Source organism: Sphaerodactylus townsendi, linkage group LG01 (assembly GCF_021028975.2).
Source record: "Sphaerodactylus townsendi isolate TG3544 linkage group LG01, MPM_Stown_v2.3, whole genome shotgun sequence".
NCBI lineage: Eukaryota > Metazoa > Chordata > Lepidosauria > Squamata > Sphaerodactylidae > Sphaerodactylus > Sphaerodactylus townsendi.
This window is the reverse complement of record NC_059425.1, coordinates 123,890,474-123,915,940: the sequence shown is the minus strand read 5'-3', so window position 1 is coordinate 123,915,940 and position 25,467 is coordinate 123,890,474. Positions and strand designations below refer to the sequence as shown.

General features: G+C 40.3%; 2 protein-coding genes across 4 annotated transcripts in view; one reads left to right on the top strand and one right to left on the bottom strand.

Moving 5' to 3' along the window:
* CRYBG1 (crystallin beta-gamma domain containing 1) overlaps positions 1-3,734 on the top strand; it is a 138,017-nt gene extending 134,283 nt beyond the window's left edge. For all 3 annotated transcript variants that reach the window (XM_048493504.1, XM_048493495.1, XM_048493514.1), the window contains one exon: positions 2,896-3,734. In XM_048493504.1, coding sequence (XP_048349461.1) covers positions 2,896-2,984 — 89 coding nt within the window. In that variant the 3' untranslated portion in view covers positions 2,985-3,734. The remainder of the gene's footprint in view (positions 1-2,895) is intronic.
* Positions 3,735-6,598: 2,864 nt separating this feature from the next.
* On the bottom strand, positions 6,599-25,466 carry RTN4IP1 (reticulon 4 interacting protein 1). Its single transcript, XM_048493482.1, has 9 exons — positions 24,712-25,466; positions 22,685-22,836; positions 21,723-21,791; positions 19,197-19,321; positions 16,755-16,803; positions 15,170-15,306; positions 13,788-13,971; positions 13,551-13,643; positions 6,599-6,727 (listed from the first exon to the last, which is right to left on the bottom strand). The coding sequence occupies exons 1-9, from the start codon at positions 25,010-25,012 to the stop codon at positions 6,611-6,613; spliced, it is 1,227 nt and encodes a 408-aa protein (XP_048349439.1). The 5' UTR covers positions 25,013-25,466; the 3' UTR covers positions 6,599-6,610.
* Between the last annotated feature and the right edge of the window lies 1 nt (position 25,467).

The window sequence follows — 25,467 nt, the reverse complement described above, 5'->3', positions numbered from 1 at the left end:
TCAGGATTAGAACATCTTTCTGAACACATTACAGAGTTTTCCTGAGTTCATGTATTGTAGATGTGTCATTTTGGAGTGGAAAAGGGGCAGTAACAAACACTTATCACATACCGTATATACTCATGTATAAGACGAATTTTTCAGCACATTTTTAATGCTGAAAAAGCTCCCCTCGACTTATATGCGGGTCATTAAAAATGTTTGTGTGTTTTTACTTTGCCGGCCAGCAGGGGGCGCAGTTTTGATGCTAGCGACACCAAATTTTCAGGGTACCCTCAAAAGACACTCCTGATGATACCAGCCAAGTTTGGTAAAGTTTGATTCAGGGGTTCCAAAGTTATGGAACCCCATTCCCCATTGTTTTCAATGGGAGCTATTAGTAGATGGGGCTACCCTTTTGAGGGTCCATAACTTTGGATCCTCTGAACCAAACTTCACCAGACCTGGCTGGTCTCATCAGGAGAGTCTCCTTATGATACCAGCCAGGTTTGGTGAAGTTTGGGTCAGGGGATCCAAAGTTTTTGATCCCCAAAAGGGTGCCCCATCCCCCATTGTTTACAATGGAAGCTAATAGTAGATTTTCCATTTCTGATAATATCCCTCTTAAAATTTAAGTTGAGTTACATTTGGACATACAGATGATGAGGAATCCAGTTTTGAAGGATTTTAACTCTTGTGTTTTAGCTTGGTTGCTGACTGAGCTAAGGTTTTTGTACTTTTAAAGTTATTGTTGATACCATATTGTTCTTGTTGACCCTCTTTTCCACTTACAGAGCCAGTTTACTGTTTTTCTTTGAAATAAATATTCATAAACATTTAACCTACTGATGCCTCAATTGATGTAATTTTATTGGTATCTATTTTTATTTTTGGAATTTACCAGCAGCTGCTGCATTTCCCACCCTCGACTTATATGCGAGTCAATAAGTTTTCCCAGCTTTTTGTGGTAAAATTAGGTGCCTCGACTTTTATGCGGGTCGACTTATACACGAGTATATACGGTATATGTTTTCTGAATGAAAAAGTCCAATATTACTCCTATACCATGAATCGGTGCTGTTCACACAACAGTTAATAATGTTATTATCAACAACAAAGTACTAAATAACAATTATTACAAGAACTGCAATGAGCTCTAGATGTTACCTGTATCAAACAAGTTTTGTGTTGTTCATCAGTTATTAGCATGTCTAAAACCTATTCAGTAAATAATTCATTCTAATATAAAAAAATAAATATTTTTATTCTAAGGAAAAAAGATTCTAAAAAGCCAGTGTGGTATTGTGATTAAGAGCAGTGGACACAAATCTGGTGAACCAGGTTTGATTCCCCACTCCTACACATGAAGCCTGAAGAGTGACCTTGGCCACCAACAGTTCTTCAGAGCTTTCTCAGCCCCACCTACCTCACAAGGTGCCTGTTGAGGGGAAAGGAAAGGAGTTTGTAAGCCCCTTTGAGTTTTACAATTGAGAAAAGAGTATAAATCCAAACTCTTCTTTTTCTTCTAAAAATAAAGCATTAAGATGTTATTACATGTAAGTGTGTGATTCATAATCTATGCAGTTATGCCCTCTTCAGGATACAATAAATCAATGCAAGTCTAAACAGAATTAAATCAATTTTTTAAAACCTTTTTTTTTAAAAAGTTAAACGGGCTCTAATTACCCTAATAAAAGGAGGCTGGTTTCAAGCCCAGCAATAAAATTGTTAAAAGTTAAAAAAATACTAAAGCTAAACTAAATTAAAAGCCAACAATGGCTGGAAAATAATAGGTTTAAAAGTTTAAAAACAAACTCAAATAACACGGAGCCCAGTAAATGAGCGCAACTGGCATGTTGCCCGCATTAAGCATGAATGATAAAACAATTTTAGATTAAAAGAAGAGCTAGTAGATAAAAAGTGAGTGAGGTAAAATAACTTTTTAAGAGCTTATCTTAAAAATGCGGAGGAGCTCGTCAGGGAGCGACCGCACGGAACGCAATTAAATCAATTGAAGCACCAAGCCCCAGGCCACATTGTAACTGCCTTGAAACTGGGGTGGATTTTGCTGCCATGGAGCTGAGGGGTAGCCAGCTGCCTGCATCTTTCACATTGGCATAACCCTCCACAATTCCATTAGATGTACTATTAATAACGACTGAGTGCCCAATTGCTGAAGAAAATGAAGTTTAACAAAATGGAGGGGATTTGTTTGTGTAATATGAGTCTGAAGTGTTATATGTTCGATGCTCCCTTATTGTTACATAAACTTGTTGCCTTCCTGCTTGTAAAAAGTTATGCTTGATATGGGAATCAGTACCCAAAAATGGATTGCAACAGAAAGTATAGAAAACTTATTTAAGATTTTTCATATCAGCACATAAATATGAGATATATGTTTCCATCTGTTGGTAGTGTCATGATCCCAAAGTCAACTAATTTCATTGCTTTGTGGCTAGCTGTGGCTAATCTGGACTGCAGTACTGAAAATAAAACAGGAAATTATTGGGTATGAGATTCCTTGGAATCCAAAAGTTAATTTTATTACATTATGTTTAATTTGTGGTACTAGGCACTAATTTAGAAATAATATTAAATCTTTTAACTAATGCACAAATATGTATTGCATTATATTAGAACATATAAATATACCCACAACTTCTGATTAGCTATATACAGTGTGAAGCTGAAATTATAAATTGTCTTTATGCAATAACCCATTATTTATTCGAACAACACTTTCTTCCTTTATATTGTTCTGGAAATGCAAGCACAAGAAAGACAACTGGTCTTACGTTTTCCTTGTACTATTACAGAAAAATTGTATGCAATTTTCTGTTATTTGTAACATTTAATATACTCCTGTATAAGAAATACTGTACTATAATTTTTTTAATCTTTAAAATTTCATTTTAGGGGGAACACAGTATGATCGAAATCACCTAATTGTCAGTTCAATTAGCGAAGACAAAGCAACACAACGCTGGGAGCCGCTGGTTGTGTAAAACTAATTCTGCTTCAGAGAGAAGAATTGGGAATCAGAGCCATCCAGAGCAATATACATGGCAGAAAAGAACATATTTGTGTATTTCTTCATTGAGTTTAAGAAAAAGTATACTGGCTAAAAGTAAAAAAGCTCTAAAGCCGCAATTAATTCTGTTCATTCCTTTTTCCAAGTAAAATCAGTAAGCGCTATTGTTTCATGTCAGGATCAAATTATTAATCTGGAATATATATTTAATGCACAGTTTTAAATTGTTACTGAAGTAGTATTTTAATCTCCTAGTGCTGAAGGGTCACTGATGAATATTCAATTTGCACAAAAAAAGAAATATTTAAAATTATCTAGATCGTTTGAGGTGGTTATTCATACAAAATGTGTACAGTACTTTTTTAAAGCTGATGATTGTACTTTTATGTCACACTAAGTACACAACCCAGAAAGTATTTGCAAACATCTTGGGCTAACTGAACTTGTTAAACATGAGTAATCTGCCCATTATGCAGCTGATTAGCTGCTTTACTTTATACATTTAAAAGTATTAAATGGGGAAGGGAAAGCATTCCCTTCTTTATAAAGGGGGAAGTATATTTCTTCACATTTTAAAGTTCTCTTTCTAAATAGATTTTTTAAAAAGAAAAAGGCTTACTACAGCAACTGCACTTACAATTTGCTACACACTATTCTATGTGTATAAATCTGTGCTTTATAATCTTTAAAAACTTTCTATAAGCAATGTATTGTTGAAGGCTTTCACAGCCGGATTCAGCTGGTTCTGGTGGGTTTTCCAGGCTGTGTGGCCTGCAATGTGTCTGGCATCTTCAGAGGTGTATAACTGTGTGTAACAGACTTCCCTCTGTGATACACCTCTGAAGATGCCAGGCACAGATGCAGGCGAAACGTTAGGAACAAGATCCACCAGACCATGGCCACACAGCCCGGAAAACCCACCAGAGCCAGTTTCTATAAGCATTTGCACATACTCCTATACATCTGATTCTTATCTGTTACATCAGTATTATCTACTTTCTTCACTTCTGTAGCACCTGCAGACATACTCCTGTTGAGATCCTAAATTTCCCTTGCTTTAACTCATTTCCCAGTATGCTGAAGAAAACTTCACTGCTACCATACACAGTGAATATGCTGCACTGATACATTTGAAAACGCATGGGGCATCGAATATTTTGTATATATCTATTCCGAATCCCACAATTCAAGTTCTTCCTTGAACATCAGTTAATTGTTGATTACTAAATCAGATTTTAACACCCAGTCAACCCTGATTATGTACAAACTCTACAGGAGTAAAGGCATTTTTAGACATAGTCCCAGCAATGAACCCCAGAAAAGGGATAAAATAACTCTAATCCTAGATTGATCATTAGTAGCACCAATGTGTGGGTGTGTATATGTATATATAAAGCAATTTAAGATTGTTCATGCTTCCACATTCCTGTATGGTAGTTCCAAAGTAGACCATTTATTCCAAATGTCTAGTGGCACTGGTCAGGCATTCTTAACAAACAATCTATTATGATTTAATACTTCTTCTGCACTGTTACTTCATTAACTCTTTATGTCCTGTTGGGAGAGTCTCACCCAGATCTGTTGCACAAACTCCTGCATTTAGTTACTACATTCCAGACCACATGTACTATCATTTGGTCCTCTCTCTAAGAACGTGCTGCTTCTTTTCTTGGTATAGAAAGTGTTTTCTGTTTCAAGAATTATTTCCTTGATATTGTTTTTAATGTTAAGGTATACTACATCCAAAATATGTTTTGGTGCCCAAATTATTGTACAAACATGCCTATTTTACAAATAAAACTATTATTCAAATGAAATCTGTTATTTATCTGAAAGTAGGGTCAGAATTTTGACAGTATCTAAGAAGCAGAAGGACAGCAGGCTGCTTATGGCATGTATAGTACAGCCATCTTCTCTATAGGCACTCTGTGAGCAGCTGCATAGGAACAACAGAACAAGAAAGAACTTTTCAGCCACCATCAAAAAGCCAATGACACCAATAGTTCCCCCTAGCCAAAGATAGAAATGTAGTGGAATTGCTATATAGATCTGGGCAAACATCCTCTCTTGTCTCATCATGAGCAATTGCCAGTGAATTTGGCAGAAAGGCACCAAGAACCAAAGCTGCAAAAGCTTCCTGTGCTCTGCCTACCCCAAGGGCTGCATTTGGTATTGGAATGCAGCAAGAGGCTGGTTTCAGGCCTACCACCCCCCCCACCTAACTGTGGGCCCCGGGAACTTTTCCCTAAGAATCCAATGGGAGCGCGCCCAGCTCCCACCCTTTACCCATTTTGCCCTCCCAACAACCCTGTGAGGAAGGCGAAAGGAAAAGCCAAAAGGGATGGAGCCAAACCCCAGGGTGAAAAGCAGGGGTTCACCCTAGGCCTCCTGCCTCCTCCTCTGAACCCCACTAGCCACACCAGGGAAAGAACGCCTCAGTGTGCGTACAGAGTGCCCCTCGGGGCACACATGCCTCCCTACCTGCCTCAGAGAAATAGAAGGCTTGCAGGAAGACCAGGTATTTGCTCAGGCTGGCATCCAAGGCAAAGCCACCCTGGAAAGGGCAGCCACAAGGGCTCCCTCCCCGGAGCTGGCACCACCACTTGGCCAGGCTCAGTTGCTGGCACAGCACGGGGACCCTAGCAAAGGCTGGATCCTCAAGGTTAGGGGATTCACCCAAAGCCTGCAGGGCTGAAGTGGAGTAGATTGCTTCAGAACAGGAAGGTTCCCTAAAGCCTGACAACATGCAGAATGTGCCTCTGCTTTGCACAGGTTGGGAGTCACCTTTGTGCCCAGTGTCAGGAAAAGGTGTGCACCCTTCCAGTCTCCTGCGGCCACTGGAGAGACATGAGTACACCTCAGGAGCCCGGCTCGCTACTGAGCCCTCCGCCCTCATTTCAGAGTGTTAACATGGGGGAGAGGCGGCTGCAGGCAGTAGAAGCTTGCTGGTGGCAACAACAGATGCAAACAGGTGGCACAGTAGAAGAAAGCACCAGACAGCGCATTGCTCCAGATCCTCACTCCTAGGGTGGGGAGGGAGGAGGGGCTGGTGGTCAAATGCGCCCCACATATGGTGCACAGAAGTTGTGCCCAGGGCTTGAGCTTCCCTGCCCTCCCTCACAACACCTATGGCCACTGCAACAGACAGGAGAGGCACTTGATCTCCCTCCCTGCCTCCTTTGGGGAGCCAGGAGTGCATTCCTTTGCATAGGCAATTGTTTATCTCCTAAAGTACCCCTTCCTGGACTCTTATACAAAACATATTTTAAAATTAACAAATATGACAAATCAACTACATACAAATGTTGTCCCTTTGTCTCTTAAATTGTTACCCAGGTACTGACTAAATAAGCTTTCCTTGAGTAGGTCTTCAAGGCTTTTTTTTAGAATTTACACTCAGTTAAGAATGACCATTCCATGTTCCATCCACACCAAAATTATTATAGAATCACCCCACCATGGACACTCTTATTGCAATGTCTTTAATATAGAACCCACTGAATACTCTTTAAGATTTTGCAACTTAACATGGTTTCAAATAGCAAAGAATCCCAGGTACATGCTAAAAAAATTCAAATGGATCAGAACTGAGTCAATACATTATCCTTTATTAGTTACATTGATCACTGTTTTTCCACGCGCATGCCCTTCTTCCACTTTCTGGAAAGCCTTGGGAACATCCGTAAATGAGAAGACTTGGTCAATAACTGGATGGATCTATAGGAAGAAAAAAATGGTTAACCTGTGTACTACACTGTACTGCTCATCACAAGCTACACAGCTCATAAAATCAGTATACACTTCAGAGACTTGGCATTGGAACTGCATCTTAGAAGGGCTATAATTTGTCTCAGGGCCAAACTAGATATTACAATGTCCATGTGTCTGATCTGTGAATGGCAGTTCCGGACCAGTTTCAACACATGCAAAGATACAGGGGGTGGGAAATTTTGCCTGGTCCCACCATGCTAGGTGTCAGCATCCCCAGATCTGCCCTATAGATGCTGTAATATCTAGTTTGGAATTCAGCATAACTGAAGTGAGCTGCAAGTCATCAGTAACGGGTTACTTCACTGGAAAACTAGAAAAGATCAGACAAATTCTGCCCAAATCAAGCACTTGTTTTTCGAATAAATATAGAGAGCTTTTGTTCCGCTGCTATTCTTCAGTGTCAAATCAAAGGTCATGGCAGCATAAAAATGTCCACCTGAATGAATAAAACAAACTAACCTAAAGGCAAATATATACAAACAAGACCATGTTTATCAAAAAAAACTTCAAATTCTGAAAAACCATAACAAATCTTGCCATTCTATACAGTCCATTTTTCCAGAGTAACAAGAAACCACTCTTATGTAATGTAATCATGAAAAGTTCAGTATAAAAGAGCTGAGGCCTCTGGGTAAACTGAAATCCAAAACGGTCATGGTTACCAATGAATGACTTACACAATTCAGGAGAATCCTGGTTTTGCAGAAAAATCCAAACTGGTTAAAAAAAATTGAGTGCCTCCCCCAACCCTTCTCTATTGGCATTCAGATGCTATTTTGGGTTGCCATAGGAATCACAATGGCACCCACTAAGGAACTGTGGAGTAGGCACCTTAAGTTCCAGTAAAAAAGGTGACCTCTTAATGAAAATAATAAGTAAGTTCCACAAAGGATACTAGCGAAGCTGCCCATGAATCAGCAGCAGTGAACGCAAGTGGGTTGATGGGGTGATGGAACTCCCTATCCCCTGTGACTCCTCACAGGTTTCTTAAGCTAGAGTAGGCAACCTCTGGCCATGCTGGCAGGGGCTGATGGGATTTGTAGTCCATGAACATCTGTAGAGCCGCAGGTTGCAGACCCCTGTACTAGCAGAAGTGCCTTCCAATTAGTGGAAAACAACATCTGGATCCAAGAAAGTCTCTGGTAGCGGCCTGGAACTATGCTGTTCACTGGCTTGCCCCATCAACACACAGTTCCTTCTGCCCTGAACCATCTCAGCAAAGAAACTATATTGCACTGCAACATCCTGCTGCAGCCATCAGAAGTTTAATAAATGCACTCTCGAGGTCCCAATATAATATGTCAGAAAAATAACTGTCACTTCATGATGAGAATTATCACTTGGGAACAGGTACTCCTTGCATTGTTCTCTACTCCAAATGATGACACCAAATACATCATAAAATTGACCTAGAATCCACACAATTATTCAAAAACTTGAAAACATCAAGCACAAAATAAAAAAAAGAAAGAAAAGATCACAAGGCAACTGGGATTTTGATTCTAGCACATCTATTCTTTCCCATCTTAATTTCCAGAGAAAAAGAGATACAACTGCTAGAAGGAAGGAGTGCAGAAATAACAAATTTACATATGCAAATCAACCAAGTATGTCTGATTTGAGAAGCGTCGCCTAACAAGAGGAGTGCGATTTGGGGCTGCTACTAAATCCACATGTTGTGAAGGAAGCACAGATCCCCTTGGTGACATTTAGCCATCACCAGTTGTAACCCTTCCTTGACAGAAATGCTCTGGCCACAATGGTTAATGCTTTGATCACATCCAGGCTATCTGACTGTTATGATGTGCTTTGTGTGTCTGCTATGAAGACTGTTCAGAAGCTTCAGTTTGCACAAACAACAGCTGAAAAATTATTTGCATGAATCACCTCACCTACCTCACAAGATGCCTGCCATGGGGGATGGGGTGATTGTAAGCCACTTGGAGAATTCTTGAAGGTAGAGAAAACTGAGATAGAAAAACCAACTCTGCTTTATACAACTGACAGCATGTGCTCCATTTCATGAAAGCTGTTACAATAATATATCTGCTAGTGTTTTTGCTGTCATGATATGCAAGTTTGACTTCAAATTTACAGCATGGGCCTTCTCTCATAATACTATTCACAAATTAAGAAAACTAGCAAAATGTAATTTGAGGGCTGACTAAGAAAACAGGCTGTGCTATTCTTATTCAAATCCCACTGCTATGTCATACACTCAATATGTTGCTATCATAATACAGAATCTAGACTGTTTTAAAATGTGATGTCATTCATAGAACTGATCTCTAGGGGGCATGATTTCACTGCTCTGTGGTGCTCCCACGCCACCTCTGAAAAACAAGAGCAGCAGCACATTTACAGAGCCCTGAACTTAACCTGAGGTCGTTATAAAAGGTTGCAGCAAAAGGATCATCAGCCACATTGTTGCAAACCTCTGATCCGACTGGATTGCTGGCTTTCATCAATGCAGGAAAATGTCATAAATGTTAAACTGATGATCGCAGCAAACTGCTGCATTGAACAATTTATCTGGCCAACTGATCCAGACTCATTGTCTCAATAAATCTGAAAAGGGCTGACCGTGTCCCCAGTACAATGTGTCATTCACTGTTTACTGCCACCAACCTGACTAAGACAATACTCCATCCTGAGTACAGGCGGACGGTCAAGCAACACATTCAGCAAATAGTGATGTGATAGTAACTGGAGATTAACAGGACAATGGAAGTCCAATCTGTTTACAACTACGCATGAGTCCTCTAGCCACCAAACCCTTATTGGTTCAGTGGGAAAGGATTAAAATTACGAAGAGAGGAGGGAAAGGATTACACACACCAGCAGAGAACTGCCAGTCTGAAAAAAAAAAGGTACTGAGGTCAATTTCCCAGTTATGCATATTCTGAGGTGACCGTTTTTAGCAACAAGGTGCTATGAACTATTTAAATTAATTTTAATATAGGTTTTTTAAAGAGAGAGCCAGAAGGAAAGCAGGCAGGTGAGAGTCAGAAAAGGCTTTTCTGTAAAGAGTGTAAAGAGTGACTTTTCTGTAAAGAGCACTCAAGTTGGTTCAACCAAATTAATTCAGCTAATGGCGCAGTTCAAGGCAACGATTAGAAACAGGGATTTCATGCTGTCTTTAGAATGACAACATACTTTTAGGATCACAGTCCAGCACACTGATCAATATTTTTAATTGATGAATAATGCAGGTAAGAGGCAGAAGGTGAAAGAGTAGCTCGCCTCTGATGCGTGTTTTGAAAGAGTAATGCCTTTTCGAAGAAAGAACACATTTTTTCTCCCTCAAAGCATAGGAAGAAGCCTAGTTTCAAATAGGGAAACCAAGAGGAGGAGGGAGAGTTAAATAACTCTCCCTTCCCTACCCAACACCAAGGCAAACTAAGGAATCAAGAGCTTGCAATTTGCATTTTATGGAAGAAACAAAAGCATGATCCTGAGATGAGATCTCAACCAGGGATTCCCAGGCCTTCATCTTAGCTATCATGCTGTAGCACGTCCATGTAGGAAGTAGCAATACAGATTTAACTGTAGATTTTACAGGATGAGAAGTGCTTAGAGGACCATTAATTGAAGAGGGAATACATTTTAAGAAATGAACGGTCATTTGTCCCCAAAATCTGAGCTATTAATTAATTTTAATTAACCAAAGAAACTATCCAGGGCACGGATTTTAATTTCTCCATACCTGAGGAGGTGATTGTACTACAGTAAATGTAGTAAAAAGGGAGATGGTTATTCATAGTTTTACATTAAACAAGACATCAGATTTTAACATGCTCAAGTATTTTTACAGATGGCTAAAAATCCACCTGGTTGTCAGGTGAGCGGGCAGGGCGACTGACAGATGTCACTGGATTGTCTATTCACCAGCATGCTGAGATAAGTTATGTATTCTAATACAGCCCATTATGTAACAGAAATATAAATAGGGCAGCATAAAAATTTACCATTAGGTTGAATTAGTTACCTTTAATGGGGGGAGAGGGGTGTCAGGTCTTCCAATACATCAGGAAACCTCCCCACTTGGGCTCCCGAGCATAAAAAATGACCTTCTACTTCTGTCTCTAATATATTAATTTCTGTAATCAATAAGCAAGCCAATCTAACTTCAGAGCCAGAATTATATCATCTCCAGCACAGTATTTCTGCATGCAGCCAGAGCCAAGGTGGCGCATCACAATTAGCAAAACGCTCCTGGCATGAGAAGGCTCGATTTTCTGAAGAAGTGTTTGTAGGCAAGCAGATATTGGAAATTGCTTAGGAAGACATTCGCTGATGTTAGCAGTTTGTCTTGTTAGTTTTATTGGAGTAGTGCTGTAAAACAACAGATAAAGAAATAATAGGAACTGATCTCATAGCTGTCCCCCATTTCTCCTCTTTTAGAATACTCTTTTATGCAGAATAACACCCCCCCCCCTTTAATGGGCATCCCTCCTTGTCTCATTTTATCTGTTTCACAGTTATTATTCCTCTGAGACCCAAATTGCAACTACTGCCCCTTTCCCAGATTTCTGAAGTCAGCACCAAATTCTCACTAAACCCATTGTTAGGACAAGCTGACTACTGCAGAAAACATATGAAGTATGTATTGGTTTGTACCACTAAACGAAACTAGCTTTTGAAAGAGTGTGGATGTATAAATAGTACCCAACAGCAAGTCTCCTATTGCAAATAAAGCAAGAACCAGGTTTACAATGACAAGCCAAGGGCTAACCCTAACCCTAACCATGACCCCAAAAAGAATTCGCTGAAGAGTCTTTGCTTTGGGGCATGTTTGGCATTATTCAGCCCCGCTGCCCTGTTTGTGGAGGGCCAGGCATTGCTCATCGGCTGCCTTTTTGCTTGTGTCCAGGGGAGGATGATCACTGCTATATCTGCTTATTTTTGCAGGTTCCCTATCACGCATGTGTGCTTAAATTTTTAATGTAATTTAATTTTTAGATTCGCATATTGATATATCAAAATATCGATATAAAAAGGCAAACTACTGCAGAAAAGTCTTAATATGGCATCTGCACACTTTGCCCAATCACTGATTGTTTTCTATGGCAGGAAGTGATAGGAGAGTGATAGGTGGAGCGCAAACTGCAAAAGGATAATAACCTAAGCCGGCTTTTGCTGAGCTCCCCACATTCCTGATCATCCCTCTTCCAAAATGCTGTAAAGGCCAAGCATCAAGACTGATTATCTTTTCCTGGTGTGGTCTCGAATCACTGATTGCTTGTGTGTAAAACTAGGACTGTGGAGTCACCCCAATCTGTTGATCAGTGAGAAGGAACAGGGACAATGGAGGACAATGCACAGACAAATCGTGCGTTTGGAGTGATTGATTAGTGCAGTGGTTCTCAACCTGTGGGTCACGACCCCTTTGGGGGTCAAACGACCCTTTCACAGGAGTCGCCTAAGACTCTCTGCATCAGTGTTCTCCCTCTGTAAAATGGATAAATGTTCGGGTTGGGGGTCACCACAACATGAGGAACTGTATTAAAGGGTCACAGCATTAGGAAGGTTGAGAACCACTGGATTAGTGCTATTATTTTTCACCGACATACCATATATACTCGTGTATAAGCCGAATTTTTCAGCCTTTTGTAGGCTGAAAAATGCCCCCCTCGGCTTTTATACGCCCCCCCCCCTCGTGCAGAGTCACAGCGCTTACTCATGAGTGGCAAAGCCTCATCCCCCTCACTAACTCACGCTTTCTTTCTTGCAGGCTCTGAGTTTAAGGTGTGGTTTCAGGGAAGCTGCCGGCTTTCTTTCTTGCAGGCTCTAAGTCTACAGGGAAGCTGCCGCTTGGGGCAGCCTGTCTCTATGGTTTTCTTAAAAGGGCATGCTGCAGCACTTTGAGGCCTGAATCAAAATCTAAGCAAATATTTCTACACTCTTTGTTAACCTGATAACAAAAGAAGTACCAGACCATCCACAAACATCAGAAGGAAATTTTCAATAGTAGAAGAATTCAGCTGTCCAGAGACTTACGCAGATGACTGGAAGCCACGCCCTTACTCTATTGCATACACAGAATCTTCCCAAACACATCTGATTTCAACATCAACAAGCTAAAGCTGCCTGTGACTCAAAACAAATAGTGATCAGGAGGATTCAGCATTCTTATTCTCTCTAAGGGTTACACAGCCTTGTGGGTGGGTTAATTCGAGGTCAGCAGTTTGGCTATTACTGACAAAAAGAAGCTGCAGAGTCCAATAAAACGGTACACTGTTGTAACCAGGAGTATTTCCACGTTAGTCTTTTCCCTTGCAGCAAATCCCTATCAAATATGACACTACAATGCAGTCAAAACTAGATGTATAGCTTTACTCAGTGTAAGTGGCAAACAAAGCTGAGGAAGTCATTCTGGTCAATCTGATCAGATCAGTCAAGATACAAAAAGGCAGAATAGAAGACAACATGACCATCCAATAGTAGGATTTTCTTAGGATCAGGAGAGATGGCAAATACAGCTGCCACAGTGCTGCACTTCTCAGTCACCTGAACTGATAAATCCAAAGGACAAAACTAGCCAAGTGAAAAAACAGCATCCTTTAAACCGTCTCCTGTAAGCAATGGGTAGAGCACAAAAATCCTGAAGCCTACCCAGAAATTCAAACATTGGAAAAAGAGAAAGTTGAGCGACTTCAAATTGTTGAACTTAGTTCACAAGTATGAATAACAATTGGTTCTTCATTTAGAGTAAAGAGTTAAACCGAAACTTCAGGAACAGTACAGTTACCAATTTCGACATACATACCTTCCCTGCATCAACAAGGCTGGCTATTTCATCCAGATATGGACCACTTGGTGCAAAAAATGCCCACCGGTAATGGATCCCTTTACAAAGATGCTGTGAGAGACCAAGCACATACACAGTGTTAATACTGAGGGGTATCCCAAAAGCACAAACTTCCAAACATACTAGAACATGACTACCTAAATATAACGAAAAGGAAGAATGATAAGGCATTGGGGGGAGGGGTTTCCAACATACCTTCATAGCCTTTTTACCAATAGTCACTCCAGTCTGTAACATACCATCAGCCACACCAAGTCTATCCACATTCACTAAGAAGGGTGTTACAAGAGAGACATATGTGGCCCCTGACCACTTTTTCAGGAGTGCAGGGGCCCATTCTTCAGTTGATCCACCAATGTTATCTAGGATGAAATCAAACCTGAAGAGGGAGAAATGCAAGAAAACAAACTGGAGTAAATGAAAGGTGAAAGCATCAAAGAATGTGTTCACATAGGAAGAGCTTGGCATGGCTACCTCACCGCTAGTATAGCTGCTGATAAAGCACAAAAGCAATGGGGCTTTCACATGGCAGGCTTCCTGCAGTTTCCCTGCTCCAGTCCCAGTTCCCCAGTGGTAGCCACACCCACTCCCATGGTCTTTCAGCACCACCAGGCACTAGAATAACATTATTCCAACATGAGTACAAGGTTCTCTTAATTCCCAGCTGTCATTTTTCTAAACATTAGCCTCCATCCCCTTCCATTTCTGGGATATGTCTTTCCACTGATCTCTCTGCTATGATATTCTATGTCAACATGCCTGGGTTTGTATCAGTCACAAACAAGAAAAAAGGTTAAGGTGCAGCCTGACAAAATAAGATAGATTAGTGATGAAGATAAATCAAAGCCAATGTTCCTTCAATGTAGTCAAGGGACAGAGAGAGATTTTGGAGGAATTAAACCTTCCTCATGAGCCATTTCAAATACAGAAATCCCCTACTTTTTGAGTTGCTGTTGGCTCCAGGATGGATACAAACTAGACAACCTAGACAACCTCTAGGTCACATGTAAAGAAAGGGGACAGGGTACCTCCCTTTAAACAAAAACAGAGCATGCAGGCAATGCAAACTACGCTTAGCTCTCTGCGTCTTTCAGCACTTGTCTCTTCTGGTGTGTGCATCTGTTTGCACATGATCTTGTGCAACCAACTTATACCACAATACACAGGGAGGAAAATGTCAGGTGGTGCACAAGATCTAGTGCAAGCAGAAATGTGTTAAGTCCATTGATGCTCCCATTTGCATGTCACTGGATCCAAGCCATGACATTTAGCATTTCTACTGCACTTCTACAGAAGAAAATAAACATATTTATTTAGAAGTGTTTTAATGGGAGTTTTAATGAGATTAATGGGACTTACTTCCTAGTTAGCAGAGAACTGGATTGCAGCTTTCATGCAAAAATGCTTTACATTGCCTATTCATTTAGCCATGGTATAGTTTTGTGAGTTGGAGCTATTTACAGCCTAAGTTATCAATGCACAAGAGACAGAAATAAGGACAAAGATACCCAGAGAGTTCATGGCTGACCTTGGTTTGAGGCCAAGGCTTTGTAACATTCAACCATATTCATACATACAACGGTAAAGTTTTCAGATGTTCTTCTACATTTCCAGATTTATAATCAACGACATCATCTGCACCAAGACGTTGCACTAATTCACTGGCATCCTGAGAACAAACTGCAGTCACATGAGCGCCCCAGGCTTTCATCAGCTAAACAGAATACACAAGACCAAAAAAACAAAACAAAACCCGCCTCAGATTAAAACTTTGCTTGCAAGCAATTCCACCCAAATTAAGACTGTCTAATTCAAGGCTGCATGCACAACCCACCAGATATTGCACTACAGCAGTCACTCCCAAATAGATGGGCTTGTCTGCACAGGAGAATTCAAGCCTGAGTAATTGCAAAAAATCTAACCCTCCATCATAGTGATGGCTTGGGATCCACCTGTGACTCTTTAGCATCTTCCCCCACCATGTTCCATGAAATGGGCAAAGGCATCACTTGGTAGGGCTCGTGGCTGGCAGGTAGTTCCTCCCCTCACACAACTGTTGCCAAAGGACATTCTCGACAAACACAAAACTGTCGATACATTGGGGTTGTCTGACAGCAGACTCCTTTAATTAGCACAAAATTTCATGAATTCTAAGGAAAGTATCTAAAACACCTAAAACATAATTTCTAACATGTAATTTCCAAAATGTAATCTGAAGTGAGGTGAAATTTATCAGGAAGGGCCACTACTTTGTCATGAAGGGCTACTACTGCTCCAGAGTATTTTAGAGGGCTTTCCTGAATCCATGTTTTACGGAAAAAAAACACAACCTCATGAGTATTTTTCTTACCCCTAGGGTTGAAAAGCACCCCCAATGGCAAAGTATACAGATTTCTGTACAAAAACAGGCAATCTTTGCTTGTTTACCAAAAAAACCTTACAAGGCACTCTTGCTTGTTTGTTTACAGAAAGAAAAACTATTAAGTGCTAACCAGCTATACTTTGGCAACAGTCACCTGTACATGTCACCTTTGCAGCAATAAATAGTGTCCTAGGCAGACTACTTTTCTGTCCATTCTGCTATTTTATATACCCGACAGGGCCAATGTGTATGGAGATAAGAAGCAGCATCACCATCATATATTTACCCCAATGTCCTCCAAGACATTCAGGACAGCATACAAGCGTCACTTTCCCTTTATGTTCGTCTCACAAGTCACAGCAAATTTAAGTTTAATTAGCCTGAGAGAGAACATTACTGGTCTATTTTATCAAGTAAACCTCTTGGCCAAAGAGGATTATAAGTCCTTCATAGCCTTACTCCTAACGCACTAATTGCTAGATCACACAGCCTCCTATGCACACTGCCTTACATGGGTGTGTAACTCACTTCTAAGTAAACATACTTATTTCTGTCATGTGTAATTCATTTCAAGAAACAAGTAGCAAGTAAAATCATAACTGTGTTACAAAGTTAACAGTTCATGGGTTAATGTTATACCAAAAGGAGAGGGAACTCTGTTTTTTTCTTGAAAATAAATCTCAGTGTGTTCTCTGAAGCAAGAGTGCATAGGATTTCAGATTAAACTTATTTTCCAAAAGTCTCAAAACTGCAGCCAGGACAAGAGGGTGCCCACAAAGTATACTGTAACTTATATTTACCTGTATAGCAAAGGTACCTACACCACCTGATGCACCGAAGATCAATATCCTGTGATGGATAAACAATTCCAGTTATATTAGCAGATTAATTCATAATATTGTCCTACACCAACAGCTAAAAGTTAAACTAATTGTTTAATTGATGAAGACTTTACTGTGCACAATGAGCTCCTCATGGTTTTATCTATGTGAGAAAAGCTAGAAATTCAAAACAAGGAAATGACATAAGAATAAATCACATCAAGGCCAGTAGTTCATTCACACCATAGCCAACCAGGTGCTTCTAGGAAGCCCACGAACAAGGTGACTGCAGCAGCATTATCCTGCCTGTCTTCCACAGCACCTAATATAATAGACATGCATCATGACTAGTAGCCATTCTGACTAGTAGCCATGGACATCCCATCCTTCATGCACGTGTCCACTCCCCTCTTAATGTCTTTCAAGCTGGCAGCCATCCAACAGGGAGTTCTACAAATTAGCTAGGTGCTGTGTGAAGAAATATTCCCTTTTGTCAGCACTGAATATCGTACCCTTCAGCTTCAACAGATGAGGCAGAAAACCTTCTCCCTGTCCACTCTCTCCACACCATCCATAACTCTATAGACCTCTAGCATGTCTCCCCTTACCTGCCTTTTTTCTAAACTATGCAGCTCTAAGCGTTTTAACCACTCCTCAAGGCACAATAGCTCCAGCCCCCTCGTTATTTTGATTGTCCTTTTCTGACCTTTCCAAGTACTGCAATGTCCTTCTTTATGTGTTGGTGACCAGAACTGCACACAGTATTCCAAGTGTGATCACAGATTTGTATAAAGGCAGTATGATAGCAGCAGTTTTATTCTCTTTTTCTTGTCAAATTATTGCCAGCATGGATTTTGTCATTTTCACAGCAGCCGCACAACAGATTGACACTCTCATTGAGACCTTTTCTTGGTCTGTTGCTGCCAGCACAGATCACATCTGTGTACATGTGGAGCTGAGATTTTTTTTTCTCCAATATGCATCACTGTACAGTTACTCACATTGAATCCCACTTGCCATTTTAAAGCTCATTCCTCCAGTTTGGAGAGATCCTTTTGGAGCTCCTCACAATCCATTTTTCTTTCAAATACCCTAAATAATCTAGTTTCATCTGCAAACTTGGCCACTTCCATCTCCAGGTCACTGATGAGCAGGTTGAAAAGCACCAGTTTCAGCACGGATCCCTGTGGGACCCCACTGTTCACATTCTTCCACTGTGAGAATTAGGCATGTATTCCAACTCTATTTCTATTTTTTAGTCAGCTCTCAATCCATAATTCTATGATTCTGAAGTTTACACAGAAGTTTTGGTGGGGGACTTTGTCAAAAGCCTCTTGGAATTCCAAATACACAGTGTTCACAGGCTCATTCATATCTCTGTCACACACAAGCATACTCAAATACTTTCACGTCTTCTCTCTCAAAAACTGTTTTACTGAAGAAAGCTGCTACTGAAACAGAAAGAAGCAAGACATTTCTATTTCTATGGCCTTTCCTTTAGGTTAAAGAAAATTATTCCAACCTTAAGCCATTAGAAAGAATAATTTACAGTGTAAGAAAGCCAACACTGGTAGCTCAGTCTAGCCTGATCTCAGAAACTAAACAGAGTTGGCCCTCCCATTTGGATAGGACACCATCAAGGAAGTCTAAGGTCACTGTACAGAGGCAGGGAATGGCAAACCACCTCTGAACATCCCCTGCAATGAAAACCAGCTGTGACTTTATGGCCAAAAAGGATCTCACAGAAGAACCGACTAAGAGCCATCACTGACAGCAAAGCTAAATTATCCTGCTTGAACAGTCTGCTTTTCTTCCTTATAACAGGGACTTGGTCAAATGTATTTGTTTTGTGAAGAGGTGTACTAGTATGCCATCTTTCTGCAGCACAAAATTATTTCATTAAGTAGCAGACATCCAAAGCAGTTCAGAAATACAAATAATAAACCAATATGGTACTTCCAGTCGCGAATAAAGAATTAATGTATTGACATCAGCTCCATTAACACCTCATCGCCTGCTCTTAGGAGGCTGTGCTGATGCAAGAAAGATAAGATCCCAGAGTGAGTGTGTCTAGGGCTAAGGGTACCCTATCTATAGAATGACAAAAACAATAATGGCTGTTGGAAGCATAAATGAATCAGAGACAGGAAGACAGTTAAGACAATTATAACAAAGGATGATCTTTGGGTTTAACTTGTTTACTACAAGAATTAGTTTAATAAAAACCAAAATGCGTATTCCAAGGCCCCAGAAATATAGAACTGTTTAACTACATAGTATGAACTGCAATCACCCACAGAGTGGATATAGGCATTTTCTTCTGTGTCATTCATGTGCATGTAAATTGAGAAGAAAATCAGATTTTTCTAGTTCTTGACAATAAACTCCAAAGATATCCTGCCAGCATAAATCACTGCTTACCTTTTATTGCTACAATTATCTTCCTTCAGACCCCCAGCATGTCTCAGTGCAGACCATGCGGTTAAACCAACATAAGGCAAAGAAGCAGCCTCTGCGTGACTCAGTGACTGGGGCTTTTGAGATATCTACACAAAAGAGCAGGCACGTAGCCAAGAAAGAATTTGTGAGTTTACCAAGCCTGTAAAAACTGTTATCAGTCTCAGCAGCTGAGACGTCTTATCAGAAATCAGTATAAGTTGCACACATGGGAAAACAGTTCAGATGTCTTTCACTTCATTTTCTGACATTTTTCCTATAAAGATCTACACAGTATCAAAGAAACAAAACACATATACACTATCATACATCAAATTCACATAAGCACCTACTGTCAAGAAACTGAATTACATTGTACAGTTTCTTGTCCTTTCAAACAGTGGGTTTGGCTTTAAGGCCTTCAATAAAACAACAAACGTTAATTTATCTGTGCCATGCTTGCAACCTACCAAAGCCCTGACCTTTTGAAACTGAAGTAAAAAACTAGGTGCTGGGTCTGAAACATTGGCTTTTTCCACACAGACCATCTAAAAACATTCAGGAAACATTTTAAAAAGAGCTGTTTGGCTTTTTTAGTCCTCGTAGTGCGAATCATTAAAGCATTGCTATTCAAAATGTTTCTTTTTCCCACTGGTCTGTTCCACCAGCAGTTTCTGCCATTTAAAATCCTCTGTGCTGCCGCCATTTGCTGTGTTTCCCACAGAGGTTTTGTCTGCTTGCAGCGCAGCCGCCCACCATTTCAATGTGTAAGTCCATGAATAAAGTTAGTTTTGGATTCTGATTCCATACACGTGTCATTTTCCTTTTGTTGTTGTTTTCAATGAGGTATATTTGAAGCTATGAAGACACAATTGTCTTCGTAGCTTCAAAGTCATCAAATTGAAAACAACAACCAAAAAAAGGAATGAGTAAGAGGTAGGTTTATAACTGCAGATTAATACCATTTTGCTATCTCACTCTGACTCTAAAGGTTACTTGGTTAGCAACCAAGTTGCATGATTATCTTAGATCACCAGCGGAGACATATATAGGGTGAGGAAGGCAGGGCACATGCCCTGGGTGCCACTTCTCAAGGGGTGCCAAGCTGCCCCCACAGTCTCTAGGAATGACTGTGCCTCACCCCCGAACGCCACGTGGAGTCAATAAAACATTTACAATCCTGAGATATGGATCCACACACACTTGCTTTAACAGCTGCCACCAGCCCCTTTCTCTACCCAACAGCCAGAATCTGAGAGGCAAGTTTCCAACCTTTGTGAGATTATAGTTAAAAAAAATCACCTGCCAAGTAAATTTCACAAAATATTTAACCTGATAAGTCATTAGGGTCTAGAATTTGAATTAGAGTGAAGTCCTTCAGTTTCAAAAGGCCACTCTATCCAGAGCATCAGTAAGGCAGAATTTCTAGCCCTGAAGTCACTGGTCCCAAGGTGTTGAGGAGCTATGTTGGAAGACACCAAGAGTACATCCAGGGCAAGCACTATGGCTTGCTCTGCCCCGAAATTCCATGCAAAGTTCAGGGGCAGGGGATGCTGCTTGAAACCTGCAGTTTAAAGCTGGACCCGGCCAGGCCTAGTTCAGCATCAAACAGGCGTGCCCTGCCTCTGAACTCCATGTGGAGTTTGAGGGGGGAGCGAGCTGTAGTTCTTGCTCTGGGCAGTTTTCAACAGATATGCCATAGATCACCAGGCATAGATTTGATTGGATAATGGCCCCTACCTACCACAAATCCTCTGCCCATAAAATTTAAGATTTCCAGCCTAATAGATGTACTCCGCTATAGTTCCTTGATCCACCATTTGGACCTTGATACTTTCCAACACAGCTCCTCAACACCTTGGGACTCAGTGACTTAAGGACTAGAAATAGTGTGTTACTGATGCTCTGGGTAGAATGGCCTTTTGAAGCTGAATGACTGCAGCTGGAATGGTAATATTTTGCTTCTTGAATTTGTATATTTCCTTTTGAATCAATGCTATTTTACTGCGTAGTTAACCCTTTTTGGTTTAGATTATATTATTTTAATCGTCTCGGCTTTTTGTTCCCTTGATTTTATTCTTGCACAGTTTTGATACATTCCTTTGATCACATTTTATTTATTTATTTTATTTATTTATTTATTGGTTCCACTTTTATACCGCCCTCCCCCAAAGGGCTCAGGGCTCATTTTGTGGTATTTTCTCTTCAAGTGACTTCAGTCTAATTCTTGTCCTAGACCTTCATGGTTACACTGAGCAGATTTTGGGACGCACAAAGCAAGGAAGTGGACAATCACTCCCTGAATAAGTACTTGCAACAAGTTTGTGTGAAAATACAAGGAAATGTCTCTGTTTCAGATCAAGATCATCTCAATAGTGGCAACTTTGGTTTTCCGCTAAATGAAAAATTAGTGCAATATTATACCTTTACATTTTTATCATATGGTATTGATTTTGTGTGCCACCTCTGGCGCATGTAAATCATTTCCAAGCAACAATTTTGTTTTGTTACCTCATTTCCACTTGCTACAACAAACTCTGACAAAGTGCCTTGCTTCCAGGGAGGAATGGCTGCCCATACCTAAAAAGTGAAGAATCTCCAAGTTCAGGTATCCTTTCTCAATGCTTCAATAACAGAAGTTAGCTTTCAAAAAAAACACACAGTGCAAGCCAAGCAAAACTATTTATGGGTTCACAAATTGCACATGGAATTGGTAGTCAATTGTTTTGTCCCAGCCACACTTAGAGTCCAGTCTCACCTGGATAATTGGTTACACAAAATAATTCCTAAGCTAACCAGACCCTATAATAATTCTGCTAATTAAAGAAAAATAAATCTATAAAGTTATTTTTAATTTGTTTTATAAATAGGACATGTTACATATTAACAGAGTCATTGAACAGAACCAGACATAAGAGTGTGAGTCAAGGCATTCACACTTTTTTCTGTAACACAACTTACCATATCACACAAAGAATCTCACACCATGGTCAACCACTAATTCCATGACAGATAATTATTTTTTTTCTTTGCAGATCATAAGGAAGAATAAATTGTGTCCTTATACAGGCCTATTTTAAAGCCGGGAACCTCAGAAGTGCAAAGACATGAAATTTGCCCCTGGACCAGGCAAACAAGCATGTAGATGATGGCAGCTTATGTATGAGCACGTTCTTAGACTGGACACTGTGGTGAACCGACAATTGCAGAACAGTAATTCCAGTCTAAAACCACTGAAATGAAAACCTAACTTCTCCTTTCTTCCCAATAAATACCACAAAATAAGCAAGAGGAAGAAGTAGGAGAGGGAATCTTCAGCCTCTGCTCTTGGCTAAAATAGAAGATGCTCACTGAAGTCATTCATTCTACTAAAATTGGGGAGGAGGGGACAAAGGAAGTCAAACTGATTCCTATTCCTTTCTCTCAAATCATTTGTCATTCCAATAAAGGAAGAAATGTATCTGGTACTTTACCTCATCTCCAGGTTTGAAATAGTCCACATTTAGTCCACATTCCATAATTTTGCCAGAAACATCCCGGCCAAGTGTTATAGGAAATTCACTGCCTGAGCTTTTAATCATCAGAGGATCTCGCTTCATCCTTAAAGCAGCAGCTCCATAGCCACCTAGCAGAAGAAGAAAAAAAGAATCTGAGCAGAGTTGTTGAGTTTCCTTTTGGTTTATACAACACATCTTATCCCTGCAGGTCACATGACTCAGACCACTAGTCCTTCAGAGTCAGTATACTCAGACTGGCAGCAGCTCTCCAGGGTCTCTAGTACAGGTCTTTCAAATTACCCACTACCTCTTCCTTTAAGCTGGAGATGCCAGGAATTGAACCTGGGCCCTACTGCATGCCAAGCAGATGCTCTACCAATGAGCCAAGCCTTTGCTCATTATCTTGTTCATTAGCCTTGTGAAGTAGACAGCCATTATTTCCATTTTATGAAAAGTAACTGAGTCTCTAGAAGAAACAATGAAATTAGGTATTTTTTTCAATTACCTATTAGATTAATATATTGCCAACATGGTCTAGGACAGGGGTCTGCAACCTGCGGCTCTGGAGCCGCATGCGGCCTTTTCAGCCTTATACTGCTGCTCCGCATGGCCTGGAGGTCGGAAGGTAGCGTGGGCGCGTCCCTCCAGAGCAGCGATGGAAGGAAAGGTGAGTGGAGGGGTCAAACCGGAGGCGGCTCCGTGTAGAGCCACCTCTTTGGCTCAGTAGATCTTTGGGGCCATGGAAAACAGGTCCAAATGGCTCTTTGGGTGGTAAAGGTTGCTGGCCCCTGGTCTAGGAAGCCTTCAACAAAACAATAACACAGAGGTTCACAGTTTGCATTCAGTATACATTGAAAATATAACTTCATTTGTTCACACAACAATGCTAGTAAAAGGCAAGTACAACAGATTGACCATTTTGTTTTAGGAAAACTGCTGAGGTTTAATATCAGGGTTAAGATTTTCACTTGTGTGCTATATCATTAAGTAAGACACTAAAGACAGTAACACACACCACTACCCCTCACATTTATACTTTAACTGTTTTTCTAGCCAGGTGGACAGAAATTTCTCCAAAATCACAAGTTTTATGCTTGTGTGTATATGTGTATTCTGAAATTTAATGAATTTTCTTGATTAGAAACAGGCACCACAAAACATAGTTATAGCAAATGTATCATTTGCAAATTCAGGATCTCACTAATACAATGACTCATATAGAAGACTCAATATATTATACCTGTTGCTACCAATGATAACAAAAAGGGAAATCCTATGCAGCTAAGCCAACTTAAGCCCCTTAAATTTTAATCAGTTTGTATGCTTTACTATGCATGGAAATAGCTAGGTAGGAGAAAGAAAGAAAGAAAGAAAGAAAGAAAGAAAGAAAGAAAGAAAGAAAGAAAGAAAGAAAGAAAGAAAGAAAGAAAGAAAGAAAGAAAGAAAGAAAGAAAGAAAGAAAGAAAGAAAGAAAGTGGACCCTGTGCATATTCACACAAACTGTTCAAGCCTGAATAAATATCAGAACATTCAAAAATGAAGTCCATAACAATCTGTACTTTCCACTGAAATCACTTCTAGAACAGTCACTGCACAACCTACTGTAACAAACTGGCTCCTTAAAGTCTAAGCAATTTCCCTTCTGATCCCAGGAAAATATAAGAATGCATCTAGGACTAATTCACTTTGTGGGATTGAGCTGTTAGAGTGGCATAAACTTTTATATGAAGAGCCCTATGAGAAGTGGGCTTAGGAAAACTCATGGCACAATCAATGCAACCCTAAACAGTTACACCTTTCTAAACTGGACTTTCTAAAGATTATGTAAAATTAGATTTAGTATTGCACTTAGTGAACAGCACTACATAAGAGTGCAAAATGTAACAATATTTAAGAACAACTTTCCAGTTTAAAACACTTCACATACATTTTCTCTGTAACTTGCACCATAAATCTCTACCTAGTTTTACCAATTAACAGGAAACTAATATATAAACACTTACTTCGCATGTTAACATCTATGGGATTTAAACTTGCAGCATGGACTTTAATAATAACTTCATTGGGAAAGTGGATTATAGGCAACATCATATTGTTTGTGAATCGTAGCACATCATTTTTCCCATAACTGTCAATCACCCAGGATGGCATGGTTATATGCCACTGACAGGAGATGTGGAAATCTCTACGCATAAGCCACTGAGTCAAATTTGTCCCTTTCCCAACACAGGTGACTCCTGACCTTTGGCAGTGGAACAAACTACTACACAGATTCCCACCAAGCCTGTGTACTCTGAGTAACATGATTGCAAATTTAAAAACTGGTTAAGGCTTTTTCACAGCGCACAGGACTTTAGCGAGCAAGCCTTGAACGGCCTCTTATCACGATCGGAACAAAAACTAACAATGCTTAACTATATATTATTTTTAAAAGCGTACATATTTTGACAAGCTTGTCACTAACCAAGACCCTAGATAAATAGGAGAATTAAAATAAAGAACAGCCTTCGCTTCTCTATACATCTCACAGACGCTTCATTCCCTTCTTTACTGAAATATCAATACCCCAATTCCCTCAAAATAACGCCAGACAATGAAGAGGAGCCACCCTCAATATCCTGCTGCCAAGACCTGCCTCAGTCCCTTTCCCTTCCTACCACCACCGCCCCCCGCAATGTCCAGCCCTCACAGCAGCCTGCCCTGCGTCCTTCAAACTAACTCCGCGCTTAACCCAACAATTCAGTTCCGCCTACAGACTC